This window comes from Nomascus leucogenys, chromosome 7b (genome assembly GCF_006542625.1).
Source record: "Nomascus leucogenys isolate Asia chromosome 7b, Asia_NLE_v1, whole genome shotgun sequence".
In the NCBI taxonomy this organism is placed as follows: Eukaryota; Metazoa; Chordata; class Mammalia; order Primates; family Hylobatidae; genus Nomascus; species Nomascus leucogenys.
Genome location: NC_044387.1, coordinates 70,834,696 through 70,855,948, shown reverse-complemented (window position 1 = coordinate 70,855,948; position 21,253 = coordinate 70,834,696). Strand labels below are relative to the sequence as shown.

Sequence of the window (21,253 nt, the reverse complement as noted above, 5' to 3'; positions counted from 1 at the left end):
GGACTTCACATGCTTTTTTTCCATTTTCAATTTTAAGTCGGAGTCTTGCCCTGTAGCCCAGGCTGGAGTGAAGTGGCAGGATCTCAGCTCATTGCAACCTCTGCCTCCCGGGTTCAAGGGATTCTCCTGCCTCAGCCTCCCGAGGAGCTGGGATTACAGGCACCCACCACCACGCCTGGCTAATTTTTGTATTTTTAGTAGAGATGGGATTTCGCCATGTTGGCCAGGCTGGTCTTGAATCCCTGAACTCGTGATCCATCCATCTTAGCCTCCCAAAGTGCTGGGATCACAGGCGTGAGCCACCGCGCCTGGCCCTAAATGTTGTAATAGATTTACCTGTGTGGAGTCTTCTGGTACCACCAGAAACCCTGCTAGACAAATTCTAAAAGGACTGTCACATTTCACATGCTTTTGATCACCATCCTGTGTCTGTTTCCAAATGGAGGAGGCAGCAGAGGAGGGAGGGAACTCAGGTCTCCTTCTTCCTCCAGGTCCTCTGTGTAGCTGCACACCAGGGGGCACCGTTCCCACTTTAATAATATGGCCTAAGGAGACCAAGACTTTTTTCCTGGTTACCCTTAGCTTAACTAGAATAGCTCGGAATAATCACAAAAAAACTTTAAGAATTAGAGGACAAAAGGAAAATAAACCAGAGTCTCGAGGAGTTGTAGCCTCCTAACAAAGGCATAGTACAACTTGGCATGAATTGTCTTTACTTCAGAAGCCCCTGGGCTCCCCATGTTCCCAGCTGTGGAAGGCAGCCTGGGGCCACTGAGGGGAGAGAGGCTGAGTGGCCTGCAGAAATGCCTCCTCCCTAGGTGATCATCACCAGGAGCAGCCCTGACCTTCAGGAAATCCAGATTCCCTAAGTCCAAACAGAAGCAAAGCCAAGTTCTAATACCTAGGAGCTAGGTTCTGGGGAAGAGGCCTAACAGGGACCTGCTGGGTGGCATTAGCCTTTAATAACTCATTTTACAAATTTTTGGTCTGATCATGTTGTTTCCAATCATTTGTTTAAAAAGACTGGTCTTGCTTTCCCATTGTGTCCTTGGGGCTGGTAGTGTTTATGAGCACGGGCTCAACACCCAGCTATGCCACCATACCCACAGCATGACTTCCATCACAGGCCCACCACAGAACATCATCCCACATCCCTGTAACCCATGTATCTGCTGAACCTGGACTATGCTAATTCCAATCTATACCAATCTTGACAATACTCAGCTCCACTGAGTACTGTCTTCCAAAGAAAACCAAAAACCCTAAACTATTGTGAACTCTGTTATTTTACTAAAGCTTTATGGGGTTAGGTGGAAATAATGGGCACAGTGTAGACAGTTTCACTTTCAAGGAGCTCCCATTAGATACCTATTAGCAAGCTTTTCCCCCAAGCCTCTCAGGTTGTCACCAGGCATTTTTCTCTGTCTTTCCACCCCTCTTCACCCAGCCTCCTCCCTAACCCCAGGATTTCCTCCCTCTTTTCCCACACCTCCCCTTCCCTATTCCCCTCCCAATCTCTCAACCCTTTTTCCCGTGGAGCAAATGTGTTACTCGGAAGGCTGAGACAAGAGATTCACTTGAACCTGGGAGGTGGAGGTTGCAGTGAGCCAAGATCGTGCCACTGCACTCCAGCCTGGGCGACAGAGCAAGACTCCATCTCAAAAAACAAAAAAACAAAAACAAAAAAACTCCGTTTCTCCATCTTCAAGACTAAACAAGGTGTGAAACTACTTCCAGCTTTTACACTTTATGGTTTTAGGTAACTACTGACAAAAACTCTTTTATGACCAAAACTTATTTTGTTAGGCCACTTCAAAACTGCTTAGCCCCTCTTCTGGTTTTTGTTCTACAAAATCCTCTGCTTGACTAGGCCCAATCTTGGGCTTCCCTCCCTGTCCTTGCAGAATCCAGACTGAGGTATGAGCAAGATTCCTGTTAAGTCAGTTTAGGGAAAACCCCTGTACTTGGTATCTGACTCTGATGTCAGATCACCCCAGCCTGCCTTCAGCAATAAGCCTATCAAGTTGGTTGAGCCAGAAGCCTCTTATGCTGGATGGTTCCTCTAATACTCTTCCATCTGCTGATTCCCACCCTGCTCCTTGGTTATAATCTCCACTTTTCCTTGTTGGAGCTGGATATCCTCTTTTCCTCCCTGCAAGCCTCCACTACAGTGGTCTCTATACCAATTGCCAGGGACCACCCCCACTCTTTGAATAAAGTCTCCCTTATAGTCTTTAACTGGAATATAGTCTATATTCCAATATCTGGAATAATTAGTGTTTTTTAACACTAGTTGAACAAAACAAATATATAATCAAGATACCACTAACTCTCAGTTGGCCTAAAGTCTCTCAATTTAAGGTTAAAGAACCTTAATTACTTGGTCACCACCCTATTTCTTACACGCTCATCTGCAAAAAAATCATTCACAAGTTGAAGAAAGCTTTACTTCTGCTACTGGCTTTTGTCCAGCCCCTCAAAGAACACAGTCTTAGCAAAATCATCTTCCTCATAAGAGTAGCAAGAAAACTACGAGTACTTTTTGTGGAGAGGAGGGTGGATTGTCTATTTTTTATATCTTTCTTAATGAGCAAACCAAAGTGTCACTAACAATCCGTGATCAGAGATTAAACATATCCTATTTTCATTTTCAGTTCTTTCAATGCCCCTACCAAAATATTAAAATAATTCCCAGACATGGATACAAAGAGGGAAAAACTGTGACAGAACATCAAATTCTGCTTACCCTTAACCTTATTTAGTTCCCTAGTAAATAAAATCCAGATAGTAAAAAAACCATCAGTGCCAAAAGCTGTGTCCTAGCAGCTAAAGAGACTGTCAGCTCCTGCACATGCTGTCCTGGCTTGGTTTGCTTGCTTTTATCAATTCTCTGATTCTCTGGAAAAAGATTATCTATCCCCCAAGGCCATTAAAGCATCTAACTAGGATAAATAGTGGTAAAGAGTTTCTGCCCACGAAAAGCAATCCTCCATTCTCAGACATTCCCTCTTAACTGAACTTAATAAGCTATTTTAAATGAAGGGAAGGGAAACGCACAGTACTAACACACGGTAATTATCTGTAATTCCTCATCTGTCATGCCACTGAATAGAAAAAAATAAGCTGGTGCCTTGCAATGACATCAAAATTAGCATATTTGGTACAGTAAAGTAACCTGACTAAATTGCATTATTTAAAAAGCAGGTTTTCATCCCAATGACAATATATACTACAGATTATGGGAACTGTAATGAGATGAAATTTCCATAAGGCAGGACCCATGAGAATAGGTAGTAGTTAGAGAGCTTTGGGATTGTGGCCTAAAAGCTGAATCAGTGTGGCAGAGACATTAGTTACTCATGTTTAATGTAAAATTCAGTGTTTTACAACAGCATTGAAGTAAAAGGACAAAAAATAGACTTCCTAGCCTTTTAGTTAGGTTTTTCCGCAAGTTAACAGAACTATATTCCTAGCATTTTAGAGGTCATTTAAATCAAAAGTCCTTGTTTTACAGATAAGAAAAAGAAAACCCAGAGGAAGTATCACAGCTGTTAGCAAAGCCCACAGGCCTCAGGCATAGTGGTGGAGAACACGGGGTGGTCCTGGAAAGACAACTGTTCTTTGTCTTACTTATAATCTTATGTTCAATCTTGACCAGTAATCAACATTTCCCTTAATCAACAAATTTGTCTTTATTCCTCTTGGTGTGAATAAGTAATCCTTGAGCATTTGTGCTAAATGCTGGGGTGGTTACTATAATAATTAAGATACACCTAGCATAGAAGGAACAATTTTACTTAATGTCTCAGCAATAATACAATTTATTATGTTTTAAAAATTCCATTAATCTTCACAAATGTGAGTGATGCTGCACAAGCATGCATGCATGTGTGAAGTAGGTGTGTGCACAGAATATTAACATGTATTTCCCTGAAATGGTTAGCTGTCCTGTCCTGAAGCTACAGTTGTAATTACTAATAAGCAGCACCAACTGGCCTAGTGGCAAAAACAGAAAATGACAATATTGGGTTTAGAGTTGAAGATGGACTAGGAAGATGGGAGCTGGGATTACCAATGGGTAACAAAAAATGGGGAAGTGACCAAGATCCAGAGTAAGCAGGCACTAAAGTGTCCCATCTGATCCCCCAAAGCGGCCCTAGGTTAAGGATCTCAGCCCCGCCCGGGGCACTGGCCTGGGGGGAGGAATATGAATGACCTTGGCATGTGGCTCACTGGAAAGGTTATCCTAGATCTGCCCTAGAACAATTAACCAGCTCTAGGAGCCACTTGCTTTTGCTTTAACAAATTTTGAAACAACAAACCTGAAAAGAGGTAAATCAACTTATTTTTATTTTAGTTCTCTTGAAAATTACTTCTATTAATAACAATGTACTTCCAATCTGTTCCAGGGAAAATAGGAGAAAAATCTGAAAATAATTAGCTTACTAGTAATTTTTAATTTATGTAACTTTTCTGGGAATTGACAATTTAAAAGTCCACTGAAATCACATTATGAACTGACTTAGTCAAGTCAGTACTTCAGAAAAATGAATGCTTCTTTTGATAAATACAAGGAACTTGCAGTAATTACAGGTAGGTGAGAGCTAGATACTCCCTACTTCCAAACATTCTACCAGTCTCAGCCCAAATTCTGCCAAGGATAAGCAAGCAGGCACAAAAACAGATGCTCTGTCCTTTTCCAGAATTCCTCTTTTTATTCTCAGGTACTTAAACATTATACAAGTCCACTGTGAAGGACACACAACATTCTCAGGGCAAGACAAGCAAACCTTACAGTCGATTGGAGAAAAAAACCTTCTGAGAAGTAGGGAAGCACAGACCTCACACGCTGCTCTGAAGGTGTCAGAGAGGCTGGGCTTGGCAGGTTCCCATTCCTCACTCATGCAAGTGTGGTGGGGTTCTAGCCATTAAGTTTACTAATAAAAAAATATTCTTCAACATCTTTAAAGAAATCCTCTAAGACTATATTTGAAGTGTTTAGGGAGCCAACTTTGGAAAATACATTCCTAATAATATATCTGATATCAAAACATATAAAGGGAATTAAAGTTAATTTATGTATACACATACATGACACTGCGTATACATCAGTATTCTCAGAATTTATTAACATGTAGACAACCCTTTGTTTCTACAAAGGAAATTCCTTTTTTTTTTTTTTTTGAGGCATAGTCTCGCTTTGTCACCCAGGCTGGAGTGCAGTGGCGCGATCTCGGCTCACTGCAACCTCTGCTTCCTGGGTGCAAGTGATTCTCCCACCTCAGCCCACGGAGTAGCTGGGATTACAGGTTTGTACCACCATACCTGGCTTTTTTGTATTTTTAGTAGAGTCAGGGTTTCACTATGTTGGCCAGGCTGGTCTTGAACTCCTGACCTCAAGTGATCCACTTGACTCAGCCTCCCAAAGTGCTGGGATTACAGTTGTGAGCCATCATGTCTGGCTGGAAATTCCATCTTTAGCTCTAATTATTTACTGTTATTTTACCAGGCAAATTTTGTCTTCTAAATTTAAATTATTAGGAACTACTAAATCAAATAAAACTTGTTGAAATTTTGCAAAATTGGTTTTGCTTATCTCTATTAGATAACTGTCTATTAAATCAACTGCTAATCATAGTTACTGTTTTTATTTTTAGGACATCATAATCAACACCTAAGATTATTTCTAAGTTCCTCACCAAAGATGACCATATTTTCCTTGTGTTATCGCTTGTGAGTATAAATATTATGCTAGTATTTTGCTTCATTTTAGGCTTTTGACAAACTCAAATTATGTTAGCAATATTAAAGTCATGACTCAAAACGAGATTTTTTAAAGAATCATGATGTTCTCCAAGGCTTCACCACTGCAAATCATTTTGATAATAATTGGAAAACTACTATTTATTATACTTTACCACATTATGTTCATCTCTAAAATAAGAACACCACAACCCCATGTTCCCATTTTAGAGATGAGAAACACTTCAGCTCAGAGGAGTTAAGTGAGTTGGCCAAAATTACAGCAGTACACAGGATTCGAAGTCAAGTCTACCAGGCTCCAAATCCTAAACTCTTTTTAATTTGCTACTGTACTCAAGCCCCCAAACAAATTAAACTGCTAAACTATGAAACTCAAAATAACAAAATCACACAAACATGCCACATATCCTATTTCATACCTTTAATCCTCTGAAACTTCCTGGACTAGTTGGAGAGGAACTGGAGGATTTCGTAGATTTAGGAGTAGAAAGTTGGCTGCTAGGAGTTCCATTAACTGCCCATGAGACAACAAAGAAGACAGAAGTCCCATTAAAACCCACAACAACCAGACTGTATAAATACACTAGGTGCATGCACAATATAGGTCCAATGAAGCTTCAACTCATTTTCAGCTCAAAGCAGACGGCAAATCAGCAAAAAGCAAAAATAATGTATCTTACTGCATTACAGACAAAAAAAAAATCAGAGTGAAACTAGAACTATTTTCAATAGTAGTTTTCCGACAGCTATATAAACAAATATAGAAGACATTATGGAATTAGTGATGTGAACGAGAACTTGTCCATGTATCCTGCCTGCCAGCAAAGGTAGAGATGGCTGTTATATTTGTAATGGTTTACTATGAAGGCTGTTCCATAACCTTCAATATCCACTATCTTGGTGTATACCAAGATAACCAAGAAGTTTGGATAACCAAGAAGTTTGTGTGGCTCTCCTAAATCAAGTACACTGTAATACAAACACATTTTCTAAGTATTTTCTTAATGAAAAGGGAAAATTTGCTGGTAGTTTTCCTTGTAATTCCTACTTATTTGCGCAAAGTCTGTGAAAAACATTCTTCAGCCTTTTTTATCTCGACTACTTATTTCTAATTCCTTCCATTTTCTTTTCTACACAGCTTATCCTCCCCATTTGTCAGCAAATCTTGGTAGTTTTCTACACATCTGCTCTAAAACTCCATACACTTCTTTGGTTGAAAGCTCAATTTAGAACCTATGCTAGAATTATGTAGTACAGAATCTGCAAATGAACCTTTCCCCCAAAAAACTAAATTTGGAAATTTTAAAAATAACTGAAAAAAGTTTTCAGTTTTTGAAAACTTTGAAACCTCTCCCCTAGGAAAGGTTCGTTTGCAGATTCTGCACTACAGAATTCTGGTCAAACATTTCAGTATGACTTAGGCCTGACTGTATCATTAGAATCTATTTCTGCAGTAATTTCACAAAACTAGTAGTCAACATCTAGTATTGATAAATGTTTTTCTCCTCTAAATCTGTTTTATTACAAATTTTCAAAGTTTTTGCCCAAAGTAGATGAAAAGTGTCATTCATCTTTTTGGAAAGAGATGCTCATTTGCTTTTTATTCTTTTTTAAAGAAAACATGAGAGAGCGACAACTATTATTTTAAATCACACTAATAAGTATAAAAAACCAAATGCACAGGTAAAGGTCCTGAATAGGGGACTCAAAAAAATGAGTACCAGTCCTTGAGCAGAGGCAGAAATTGTGGATCGATGAGTACTAATGATTGCAAGAATCACCTGTAAACAGGAATATCTGGGTTTATGAAGTCATATTTATTGTATTGCTCATTTTAAAATTTCAGTAAAAATGAAAACTTTTTCCAGTTATTTATTTATTTATTTTTTGAGACGGGGTTTCACTCTTATTGCCCAGGCTGGAGTGCAATGGCACGATCTCAGCTCACCACAACCTCCGCCTCCCGGGTGCAAGCAATGCTCCCGCCTCAGCCTCCCAAGTAGCTGAGATTACAGGCGCACACCACCACGCCCGGCTAATTTTTGTATTTTTAGTAGAGACGGGGTTTCACCATGTTGGTTAGGCTGGTCTCGAACTCCTGACCTCGTGATCTGCCCGCCTCGGCCTCCCAAAGTGCTAGGATTACAGGCATGAGCCACTATGCCTGGCCTTTTCCAGTTATTTTTAAATTTCCAAAACTTTAATTTTTCTGACTCAAAACCCTCATTCAAAAATAATGGTCAGTGATCTAGATTTTATTAACAAATACATGTGGGTACTCAGAATACAAGTGTAGCACAATTAACTGTACAATTAAAAATATTTAAGAGTATTCAACAGCCCTGATTATTTCTCAATCAAGTTAAAATTCAATTAATGTTATTTCTTCTAAAAAACTTCTTTAAAAGGTGGAGCACAAAGGGTTTTTAGTGCAGTGAGACTGTATGATACTGTAATGGTGAATATGTCATTATAAACTTGTCCAAACCCAGAAAACATACAACATCAAGAATGAATGTCAATGTAAACTATAGACCTTAGGTGCAGGCTAATTTTAACAAATGCAGCACTCTAATTGGGGATGTGGATAATCGAAGTTACGCAAGGAGGCAAGTGGGCAAGGAGGTACACAGGAAGGCAAGTTATGCAAGTGGGCAAGGAGGTACACAGGAAATGTGTACCTTTGGCTGTGAACCTAAAACTGCTCTAAAAAATAAAGTCTTTTAAAAAATCTTTTTCAATGGAATTCACACAAAAGAGAGATTATGACCGGCAATAAACTAGTAAGCTTGCTGTGAACTGAGACTAAATTTTCCTTTTTTTCCTTTTTTTTTTTTTTGGTATTTTCTCCATCTCACACAGCAATCTCCACAGATCACCTGCTCCTAATCAGTAAGCACTGTTAGAGTTCACTGGTATTCCAATCCCACACTGATAGCAAAGGCTACCTTGGAATGATTATAGGAAAGGGACTGAAGGAGAAAAAGCAGTTCTGGCAGATGGCGATCTCTGCAGTAGATCAGTCTCCTTATACATCCCCTGCCCAGGCCTAGTTTCTTAACAAAACTCACTGCCAGGGATTTAACTGGTATCAATAACTACATGTCTGTATTTTCACCAAAATAACTCATCCTAAAAGAGATACTAATCACATATAGTCCCCTAAGTTTTTATAGCATTTGAAAGGTTCTAAACAATGTGCTTGAATTAGTAGTTCTTAATTTCACTTATTTGCACATTTCTCCAGTTCTGGGGAGGCTAATGGGGGCCCTGGACAGCACCATGTCATGCCCTCTCCCCCTGCAACTTCCGCTGCTGCCGCAAGTGGAAGATGTGCCTCCACCAGTCAGCACCTGCCTCATGCTTCCACTCTTCCGCTACACCCCTGGATTTTCTCTCCTGAAATTTTATTCCCCTCCCCTCAACTCTAAGGAAAGAAATAAACTTGGGGGCTTTTTTGTTTTCTTTGAATACTTTCTATCTTGGCAGACTAAGAAAGATTCACAAGCTAAAATCCTAAAATAATGGCCGGGCATGGTGGCTCATGTCTGTAATCCCAGCACTTTGGGAGGCTGAGGCGGGGGGATCACTTGATATCAGGAATTAGAGACCAGCCTGGCCAACATGGTGAAACCTCGTCTCCACTAAAAATACAAAAATTAGCCAGGCGTGGTGGCACGTGCCTGTAGCCCCAGCTACTCAGGAGACTGAGGCAGGAGAATTGCTTGAACTCCTGAGGCGGAGATTCAGTGGGCTGAGATCACACCACTGCACTCCACCCTGGGCAACAGTAACCATTTACCCATTTATGTTACCTAGCTTAATATCTATGTGCTTTTTACATACTATTTAGCTATTCTGATAGAGTTTTGTTTAAGGATTTAGTCAACCAGAAGACTTCACTCAAGGCAGTCTCAAGACTTCATTTAGGACTTCTGTCCCAAGACTGAAAAGGTACAATATTATATGTTCATAAAGTTACCAGCTCTGTTTGAGTTCCAATTAGTCCCATGGAATTTTAAAAATGGCAACAAATACACCATAGCTAAAGTAATCTGTAAAAGCACTCCTGGGTACCATGGCTTTTAATAATACAAAATCCTCTTCTTCCTGGTGGTAGAAAGTGGAAACAACACGCTATATAGCACTATACAGATAAGCACTATACAGATAAATATAGTAGCTTTCTTGAGATTCACTCAAATCCCAGTGGTTGACTCAGGCTTGTGGTTTTCTATAGTTGAAGTGTCAAACACACTTCGAATTAATCTCTTATAAAAAAGAACATTTTCTCTCTAAAATGTGGTTTTAAAATCTTACAACTTTTACTTGATGAGTTTGAGGCCTACTCTATTAACTCAAATCCAAATTTGGACTTAATTTAAAATTGTGTGTACTAGAATGCTACGATTTTCCTTAATCAGTTTCTAAGTATTATAAATTCAAGTTAAGAGTTATATATACATTTATTAGGCTATCTTCTGGAGCTACTGCTCTGCAGGACAAAAAAAAACATGTCTCATGGCTATGAGACATGTTTTTAGTTCAATATGTTAATTTTTCTCTTTGGGCCTCAGGGGGACAAAATTGAATTAATCACACCCGATTCTTGAACCACTCTCCCTTTCATTAAAATTTTTTTAAAAGAGACAGGGCCTTGCTACATTGCCCAGGCTAGAGTGCAGCGGCTATTCACAGGCACTATCATCATAGCTCATTACAGCCTTAAACTCCTGGCCTCAAGGGATCCTCCTGCCCCAGGTTCCGAGTAGCTGGGACCACAGGTGGTACCTCTGTGCCCAGCTATTTAATTATTTTTACTGATGTAATAAGCATCTGTAAAGCTATCACCAAAACTACATCTACTCTTTGATTAACCCAGGTCAGTGTATTTATGCAAGTCTCATATCTATATTAGCTTTCTCAGTTTTAAGATACTTTACAGAAAGCAAGATACAATTTGAAATAAGGTTAATAACAGAGATATTTTCAGATAAAAATCATCGTTAATTGTCACATTTTTAGAGAGAACAGGTTGAGTTTATAACTCTAGGAAAATAAATATCTGACAACTAGAAATATTGCAGTGTTGCTTCCCTGTATGTATAAGAAACACCTCATAATCCTACGCTGGCATATGCTATTATAAAGTACTAATAATTCTAAGATTTCAGTGATTCCTAAACTGTTAACCCCAGGGTGGGGAGGGGGTGAGCAGAGAAGATCAAAATTGCTTCATGGCTATTTTCATATTACCAACAAACTTTAGCCTTTTTCAGTAACAGAACATTGCTCCAAATTAACTAGAAGATGGACCCCTTGCGGTGATGTGCCTCCTCAGTCGCTTTGTATTCCTGAGTATACAGACAGGCACTTGGTAATCTGATGATGATAACCGGTTCTCTAATACATACAGGAGGCTAAAGTGTCTTGTGCAATGCAAAGCATTTCATACCACACAGATGTGCACTGGAATAAGCCAGATACATTCACGGAAATGGAGCAAAAGGAAACAGAAAAGTGGCAAAAAACAAAAACAAAAACCCAGCAGAGCAACAAAGCCACAATAGTCATGGCTCACCTGGGGATTTGGCTGTAGAATAGGCACTGGAGTAGTGGCCACCCCGCTTTACTGTACACATGCAGTATACACAGAGCAGAAGACAGTAAGGAGAGTGGTTATTCAGCAGCTCTAAATGTGTGTTCAAAAGGGTAAAACAACCTGCCCTACAGAAAGTGGGGGGGGTGCTGAAAGCGGAAAGGGCGAATAGTGGAATGTCTGAAAAACTTGGTCTTTTATAAAGTCTAATGCTGGAGGCCATTGTTATTGATACAACTTTCCCATGTTCTAGATTCACCACCTGTAAAATCATGGTTTTTCACAATTCTTTCCTTAAGGGGAAATGATATCAACAGACTTATTCTTAATTACTATAAACAAACCCATAAAATCAATATATGAAGATATTTATGTATGTTTTTAATGTTTAAAAATGCCCAGTCAAAATTATGACAAATTTATAGGCTTAAGACTTGCAAGAAACTTAATTACAGGTAAGTCTGACTCTTAAATAAGCAAAATACTACTTTTCAACAATAATCACTGCTATGAATGTATCATTTGATGAGGGAGAAGCCAGTAGAAATATATCAAGTAAATACATTTCTGGGTAGAGTGTGTGCATGTGCATGTGTTAAAAAAAAGAGATAATGTTAAGAAAATAATTAACCACAATTATAGAGCACAAAATTCGAAATGCAGTATACAGGGGTCAAAATGTGAAACGCTTCTATGTAAATACCAGCAGAATCTAGATCATCAAGCTGTTCCCAAGAAAATGTGTCAGAACAAAACCACACAAGTCTCTTAGGAGAATTATTATAACTTGGGGAAACAGACTTAACTTTTGGTTTTAAAAGTCACATCATCTCTGTTTTTCTGGAACTTGGCTGCATACGACCCTGGCAAAGACTACTAATTCATAAAAATTAGAGAAAACAGAAGGAAAATGATCTGTTCCTGCTATGACCATCTATTCCTTTTCCATTAACTACCTGAAGCTGGTGATTTGCTGCGTCGAGAGGGCCCAGGACTTTTGGATCCAGAATACTTAACAGCTGAGGATCGAGAATAAGATGACTTCAGGACACGACATTCTAGAAAAGAACAAAAGTGTATTAACTAAATCTGGTTTTAATAACGACCAAAAGCAGAGTTACATGTAATTGTTTACTGACCAGAACTATTACCTGATAATTTATCTATTACTGTTAAACAATTTAACACACAAAGCAATTGTCCCAAAAGTACACCTGAGTTTACCTTCAGTCAGGCTACACATCTTTTTTTTTTTTTTTTTCTCTTGAGACAGAGTTTTGCTCCTGTTTCCCAGGCTGGAGTGCAATGGCGCCATCTGGGCTCACTGCAACCTCCGCCTCCCAGGTTCAAGCGATTCTGCTCGCTGCAACCTCCACCTCCTGGGTTCAAGCAATTCTCTTGCCTCAGCCTCCCAAGTAGCTGGGATTACAGGTGCCCACCACCATGCCCCGCTAATTTTTTGTATTTTTAGTAGAGACAGGATTTCACTATGTTGGCCAGGCTGGTCTCAAACTCCTGACCTCAGGCGGTACACCCACCTCAGCCTCCCAAAGTGCTAGGATTACAGGCATGAGCCACCATGCCTGGCCAAGGCTACACGTCTTGGGACATCACCTCAGTGTTCCAGATGGAGCTAATTAAGTACAGAAATTCCAATGTCCTAACTTCATACACAGAAACATCCACAGCCTAACCTATACATGTGCAACTATCTTTTTAAATCAGTAGTATTGATAGGCAAAGACTACAATTTTATTATGCTCTCCAACTTCTTGATTGCCTTATTTTAAAAGGGTATGGGACTCTAACTTATGAACCCCCCTCCTGAATTATGTTCCATCTTCTCAAAGTATGGAACATCAAAAATGAGGAAAATAGGGGTTTTTTTTTGTTTTTTTTGTTTTTTTTTTGAGACGGAGTCTCGCTCTGTCGCCCAGGCTGAAGTGCAGTGGCGTGATATCAGCTCACTGCAACCTTTGCCTCCCAGGTTCAAGTGATTCTCCTGTCTCAGCCTCTGGCCTGTAGCTGGGATTACAGGCACCCACCACCATGCCTGGCTAATTTTCTGTATTTTTAGTAGAGATGGGTTTTCACCGTGTTGACCAGGCTGGTCTCGAATTTCTCATCTCAGGTGATCTGCTCGCCTCAGCCTCCCAGAATGATGGGATTACAGGCGTGAACCACTGTGCCCAGCTGAATAGCTTTAAACAACAACTGTTCTTTCCATAAATCACCAAATAAAATAATATTTAGAGTACCAGAAGTAAGTATTGCCAAAGTAATCACTTCTAAATTGAATAATGAAGAACATGGGTTTTGGAGTTGTTAGATTTTGAAGGAATTATGGATTTGACATTTGTTAACTAGGGGGCCTTGGCTGTAAGCCTGAGTTTTTTTTTTCCCCAATGAAATTGGGGTAAGAATAAAATTTACATCATAGGCTTGTTATAAGAGTTAAATTAGGTAACATACTGTCTGTAGTAGTTTACTCTAAAATACTTCAACTTATGCAGGAAGTTTAAAATGTGGATTAATTTTAGTCTATACCCCATGGGCAGTAAACTGACAAGTGAAGTACACTAATCAGGAAAATACACTCAACGGGAGGCTAGTTAGCATTTGAAAGATTCTAATCAAAACCTTACACAAAGGAAGCAACTTTTGCTTAATTAGCATTGTGGATGTTAAAAGTATCCGACTGTTGAAAGGTGTGTGTAGATTATTAGAAACATCTTAAATGCATTGCTACTCTTTTATTTGAGCAGGATATGTAAATATCAACAGCCAACAACCTAGAACTGCAGAACTACATCCTAGGTTTACAAATTGGAACCAATCCTGTATCTATTAATAGAGGATGTAATTACTTCACTAAGATCAAGTAAACTGAATTCCATGGATTCTGAATGGGCCTTTAATGCAAGATGTTATCAGAAGCCTAAAAGCACAGAGTTGGGACCTCATTAAGATTATAACACAAGTTAAATAACTGATTTAAAAAAAAAATCTTTGCCTCCTAATAAACGTATCTGTGGCAGAATTAGGTCTGAGACTTGCTCATTGTAAAATCACTGTAAAATTTTACCACATAATGGTGTTGGTGTAATATTATTATTAACAACAACAAAGATAGCAGTGGACACATATTACTGTGATAGGCATACTCCCAACTGCATGACATATATTATAATGCATTTAATCCTCAGAAAACCTTATAAAATAGCCATTATTATCCCTACTTTGCAGGTTAAGTAACTCAAGATCAAGAAGGAATAAATCAATAGCTCTCACCAACTTCTAACTATTGCAGGCCCTGATCACCATCAACAAAAACTACCAACAATCCAAGTAGCTTAGATCAAGGTACAGCACACCCATGAAGCACTGAGTACAATGCCTGTACATACAGAGTAAGCGGCTCAACAAATGTTATTGTTATGCATATTAACTTTATAACCCAGAACATATTTAGTTTCAGTGGTTCAGCTTTCAAAATGACAACTGACATCAAAGAAACATTATGAAACTAAAGCTAAATTTAAGAAAGATGTAAAATACAGATGATATATAATATATAATATAATATATGTATAATATATATATAAATGCCTGTTTTATTTCACCTTAACCACACAGGAATGAGGGACAGCACTAGCACAGATAACATAACAGGACATTATCTATAATTAAGGACTTCCCAGTGGTGTCACCAGGCTGAAATAGGGCCAGTCCAACAGAATATAATATAGAAACCATCAAATTTGGCAGAGATGAAAAACAAAACAGAAAAACAAAAAGAGTAGACGAATGACCCCGAAGCTCATGAATGACTGACATAGTGCAACAAGAAGTAATGATACAAGGAAGTTTGGTACCACAGAATGTATCCTCTCAAAATTTTAAAAGCCTAGGTATCACTGTATTTATTTGGTAGTATAGTTCTCTAATCCTGGACTGTCAGAAACACTACAACTAGAAGTGGTCTACTGTCTACCTTTTTAAAAGCCAGCTTTCCTCATTCATAAAATTAAAGAGGAAGGGCCGGGTGTGGTGGCTCACGCTTCTAATCCCAGCACTTTGGGAGGCCGAGGCGGGTGGATCACGAGATCAGGAGATCAAGACCACAGTGAAACCCCGTCTCTACTAAAAATACAAAAAAATTAGCTGGGCTGCGCCTGTAGTCCCAGCTACTCGGAGAGGCTGAGGCAGGAGAATGGCGTGAACCCAGGAGGCAGAGCTTGCAGTGAGCCGATATTGCGCCACTGCATTCCCGCCTGGGCGACAGAGCGAGACTCCGTCTCAAAAAAAAAAAAAAAAAAATTAAAGAGGAGGACCATATCTCTAAGATCCCTCTCCTCTCAAATGTGATGTGTGTATAATTTTACTTCATTTAAAGAGGAAGCTGACTTTACTACCAGCTAAAATAATCACTATTACTATAATAGGTTTAAAGCAATTTAAGACAATAGGGTAAAACAATATTCCCAGGACCAATAACATATGAAATAGTTGAGATTATTATTGCCAAATACTATTTGAAAATTCCATATATTGGCCAAAGTCAGGAAAAGGGGATTTTTTCATCTCACCCATGAAATAGCTTTGTTTCTAAATATAGTCATATGTCACTTAACCATGAGGATACATTTGAGAAGTGCCTTATTAGGCAATTTATTCATTGTGTGAATGTCATGGAGTAAACTTACACAAATCTAGGTGGTGTAGCCTAGTACTCACCCAGACTATATGGTATAGTCTATTGCTCCTGGGCTACAAACCTGTACAGCATGTAACTGTACCAAATACTGTAGGCAACCATAACACAACGGTAAGGATCTGTGCATCTAAACATCGAGAAGGTATGGTAAAAATCCTCATGGGACTACAGTCATATATGCAGTCCATCATTGACCAAAGCATCCTTACATGGTACATGACTGTATATAAACAAAGTAAGTATACGTGTGTGTGTGTGTGTGTGTGTGTGTGTGTGTGTGTGTGTGTGTATCCCAGCACTTTGGGAGGCTGAGGTGGGAGGATCACTTGAGGCCAGGAGTTCAAGACTAGCCTGGGCAACATAACAAGACCCTGTCTCTACAAAAAATTTAAAAATTAGCCAGGAATGGTGGCTTATGCCTTTAATCCTAGCTACTCAGGAGGCTGAGGCAGGAGGATTACTTGACTCCAGGAGCACAGTCAAGGCTGCCATGAGCTGGGATAGTGCCACTGCACTCCAGGCTGAGAGACAAAAGGAGACACTGTCTCAATTAAAAAAAAAAAAGTTGCTACCAAAAAAAAACCCAGTGAGGTTGAAAGACACCTCAGATAATCACCATTAACAGTTACTACCCTTTTATCTATTTCTTTTTAATATAGATTTCCTTATGCATACACATCACAAAAAATGGACAACTAATTGTTTCATGTTCAACACTATCCATGCATTTAAGTTGGCATAGCCAACCACCATTCTGAAGGAAGGCATGAAACATTTCAGTGGCAAAACAATGCAATAAGAGAGAGAACTGAATTGCTAAAAGTGAAAACTACTTGAATTAGGCGTTAGGTTATTCTTTTTTTTTTTTTTTTTATAAGTAGGCAAATGCTTTCATGTTATTCTTTATTTTCATTGGTTCAAAAATTGCACTGCCAATGCTATCTTTCCTCAACATGCCAGACTTCTTAACATGCACCAACTGAGTGGCTAAATCCCAAGCCTTCATTTCAGGGGTTACAAAGATGGAAAAGTGAATTAGCTGAAGAACTGCCTTACCACTATGATCCAGGACAAAGTCATCTTGGGCATAACGGAATTTTTCTGGTCCACATGCAATAAAAACATCGTCATCACCAAAAAAGTCTTGCAGACAAGTAACCTGAGAACAAAAATCATGTCCAAGAAATAAATTAGACACATTAGAAGTGAAATGAAAAGTAAGCAAAATTAAATGAATTTTTAAGCCTGAATTTTAAGTATTGAGGTGGAAGAGAAAGCTGTGTAATATACTACGTTTCTAAGCACTTTACCTTCACAAAGCACTTTCACACATTCTCTCAACCTCAGAACAACAGAGTCAAGGATTCATGACATGCATCAATATTCCTTTTTCACAGGTGAAGTCAAGGACGTACATGCAAAAGTAAGTGATTTTTTCCCCTAGGTTCCCCACAGACGAGTGGCGAAGCTGACATTCATGAAGGCCTCTGCTCTCACTTTAGTGTTCTTTTCCATACTGCCCTTCTTCCCTCTCCTAAGAACTCTGCTTCCCACTGTGTGACCTTGGGCTTGACTTCTCTGTACTCTGCTACCGTGCCTTGGGTTGTTTCGAGGATTAATATATAAAAACTGCTTGGAACAATGTCTGGCACATGAGTGCTCAATGTGTTAATAGTCACCCCCATCATCCCTACCACCATCATTATCAAGATCAAAGGAAGATTTGCCATGAAGCTAACGAGGCTTAAGCTTCAGGGATCTTCTAAGGCCCTATATCTAAATATGTGGCCTCAATTTCATTTGTTTTTTTTTAGACACAATCTTGCTCTGTCGTCAGGCTGGAGTGCAGTGGTGTGATTTCAGCTCACTGCAATCTCCATCTCCCAAGTTCAAATGATTCTCTGGCCTCAGCCTCCCGACTAGCTGGGACTACAGGTGCGTGCCACCACACCCAGCTAATTTTTTATATTTTTAGTAAAGACAGGGTTTCACCATGTTGGCCACGATGGTCTTGATCTCCTGACCTCGTGATCTGCCTGCCTCAGCCTCCCAAAGTGCTGGGATTACAGGTGTGAGTCACCGCGCCCAGCCCAATTTCACATTTTTTCAAAATACTTCCATACTGTATTAGTTTCAGCTCCACAGAACTCGGATCTATCCCAGGGAGCACATTCATCCATTTATCCCAGTGGTGACCAGAAGAACCATCTTCTAGGACTTTGGACATAGATAGGCTCTATTTTTTACCAGTCTTCAATGAGATATGTGACAAGATTTCTTCTTAAGAAGTAATCCATTTCCAATAAAGGAAAAAACAAACATTGCTCTAGTACTTGAACAGGCCGACAAATCTCAATATTTGTTAAGTTTTCTGAATCACTATTTAGCTTTTCATTGGGAAAAAAAAAATAGGTCTCACTATAGAGTTAGAAAATAATGCTCAAGAGAGGAGAAAGTGAACTGGATACAATGTAGATAGCTCAGGTCATATTATTTAAGTGACCCAAATGATGTGCCTTTTTGTAATGCCAAAAAGTGGACTGCACAGACAGTAAGAGAGACAGGCATGGAGACTGCCTGTTTGTTCCAATTCTCTTCAAGCAAGATGTGGCTTCTGTATCTCACTGAAACGACTCTAGCTACAGTGTCCAGGACCTTTAAGAATTGTATTTTCAATTGTTCCTGTTCTCTTCTATCTCCGTTGGCGTTAGCACACACCCCTTCACTCATGCTAGAATTCAGGGAGTCATCCTTTCTCCTTTCCTCACCAACCGCTCACATTTAGGCCTTTTTACTTCTTACATGGTTTTCAAGCGTCTCTACTTCTATTCCTTGGTTCCTTCTCTCTTACCTGGACTCTTGACATTGCCCTGTAACAGGTTTGCTAACCTCCTATCTTCCACCACTCCCTGGAATCTGTCATTTCTGTTTGCAAGGGTTTTGGTATACTGTCTTTCACATAATATGACTGGGTGATCACACACCACTCAGCCCTCAGTGGCTACCTTTTATGACAAGATAATGCTCCTTCAAAGAGTGCATTCAACTGACCCCCAACCTGTCTTTGCCATGTCTTCTGTTCACCCAATAGCCAAGTCAAGATGACTTTGGGTTGCCTGCCCACACAGTGCTATGGGTTTTTTGTTTGTTCCTTTTGAGACAGGGTCTCACTCTGTCACCCAGGTTGGAGTGCAGTGACACAGTCTTGGCTCACTGCAGCCTTAACCTCTGGGCTTATGTGATCTTCCTACCTCAACCTACTGAGTAGCTGGGACCATAGGTGTGTACCACCACGCCTAGTTAAATATTAATTAATTAATTAATTAATTTAGGTAGGTAGGTAGGTAGGTAGAGATGGGGTCTCCCTATGTTGAACAGGCTGCTCTCTAACTCCTGGGCTCAATCGATCCTCCCACCTTGGTCTCCCAAACTGTTGGTGTTTTGTTTTTTAAAAAGCGTTTATTGAGCTGTAATTCACAGACCACACAATTCACCCAGTTAAGGTCCACAATTTAAGGTTTTTTTTTTAGTCTATTAAGAGTTGTGCAACTATCATTGCAATTTACTTTGAATATTTTCATCATCCCCAGAAGAAACACCATGCCCATTAGCAGTCACTCCCCATAAACCCCTTTCCACATCCCAGGCACCCATAATCTACTTTCTAGCTCTGCAGATTTGCCAATTCTGGACACTTCATGTATATGGAACCATAAGATATGTGGCATTTGATGACTGGCTTCTTTTACTTAGCAGTTTTTAAGGTTCATCCATGTTGTAACATTTATCAGCAGTTCATTCCTTCTGTAGCTGAATAGTCCATGGTATGGATATATAACATTTTGTTCATTTTTTCATCAGTTTAGGACATCTGGGTTATTGTTAGCTTCAGAGCTGACTCTTACCACCATGCCTTTCCTCACACTGTTTCCTAGGCCTTTCTGACATCTATCCATCTGTCTGTCTGTCTGTCTGTCTGTCTATCTATCTATCTATCTATCTATCTATCTCTATCTATCTATCTATCTCTATCTATCTATCATCTATCATCTATCTGTCTATCCATCTACCCATCTATCTATCTATCTATCTCTATCTGTCCAGGGTCTCAACTCTGTTGCCCAGGCTACAGTGCAATAGCATGATCACGGCTCACTGTGCAGCCACAACCTCCACAACCTCCTGGGCTCAAGTGATCCTCCCACCTCAGCTTCCTGAGTAGCTGGGACCACAGCCACCACACTTGGCTAATTTTTTTTTTTTTTTTTTTGAGACAGGGTCTCCCTATGATGCCCATAGTTTGAGTTGCCAGGAGTTGAAGTCTCAACTCCTGGGCTCAAGTGATCTTCCTGTCTTGGCCTCCCAAAATGCTAGGATTACAGGCACCCACAGCCTGACCACCCTTTAGTGTCATGACCTCCACGTGGGCATGGGTATTCCCTGTTCGTCATTCCCTCAGGTCTAGTAGAGTTCCTGGCTTTAGTGGGTGCTTGATACATGTTTGCTAAATGAACTGTGGCTCTGTATGGGCTTCTCCTATTGGAACTGAGTTCTCAGACCAGAGTAACTTCTCCGGGTGAGTGGTACAACGGCTACATTATCCACTGCCCTCACCACCACTTACATTTAGGACTTACTAAGTCTAAGCATCAATTAACCACTCTGAATTTTCTGTTTATATGGCGGCATGTATTATCTCAATCCCTACAACAATCCCATGAGGTTCATACTATTGTTGTCCTTCATTTATAAATAAGAAAACAGATCTAAAGAGAGAAACTTGCCCGGACACAGGTAACAAATGAGAACCCAGAAATTTAGGTGCAAGTCCTCTACTTCTGCATCTCTGCTTTCAAGTTGACAGCATGCCACTTTCTCATCTGAAATCCCACAGGTCATCTTTCTATTTACAGTTCTTATTCATTTTACCTTATTTGTAGTCATTTATGTCTTGTTTTATAGTCAGTTATGTCTATATTTCTAACTATTTTATTTTTCACATACATATATTCAATAAATGGTTCTTAAATGGAATTGAACTCAGTTTTATTTTTTTGGCCAAGTAAAATGTATCTACTGAAGTTTAATATAATTTTTTTAAAAAAAGGGAAATTGCATTTTTTGCAATTAATTTAGCAATAAGAAATAACTGAATTTTAAAAAACATATCTGAA

General features: G+C 39.5%; 1 protein-coding gene and 1 non-coding gene across 8 annotated transcripts in view; both read right to left on the bottom strand.

Moving 5' to 3' along the window:
* The window catches only part of DCLK2 (doublecortin like kinase 2), a 179,671-nt gene that overhangs the window by 47,952 nt on the left and 110,466 nt on the right, over window positions 1-21,253 (bottom strand). For 5 of the 7 annotated variants that reach the window (XM_004088513.3, XM_030816227.1, XM_030816228.1 and 2 more), the window contains exons 3-6: window positions 17,136-17,238; window positions 12,319-12,420; window positions 11,345-11,395; window positions 6,183-6,277 (exon numbers count right to left, since the gene is read on the bottom strand). In XM_004088513.3, coding sequence (XP_004088561.3) covers window positions 6,183-6,277; window positions 11,345-11,395; window positions 12,319-12,420; window positions 17,136-17,238 — 351 coding nt within the window. The remainder of the gene's footprint in view (window positions 1-6,182; window positions 6,278-11,344; window positions 11,396-12,318; window positions 12,421-17,135; window positions 17,239-21,253) is intronic. The other 2 variants (XM_012507959.2, XM_030816226.1) reach the window with 1 other exon arrangement.
* Window positions 340-402, bottom strand: LOC115836148. The gene has a single exon (XR_004031140.1). It is a non-coding gene; the product is annotated as a U7 small nuclear RNA (small nuclear RNA).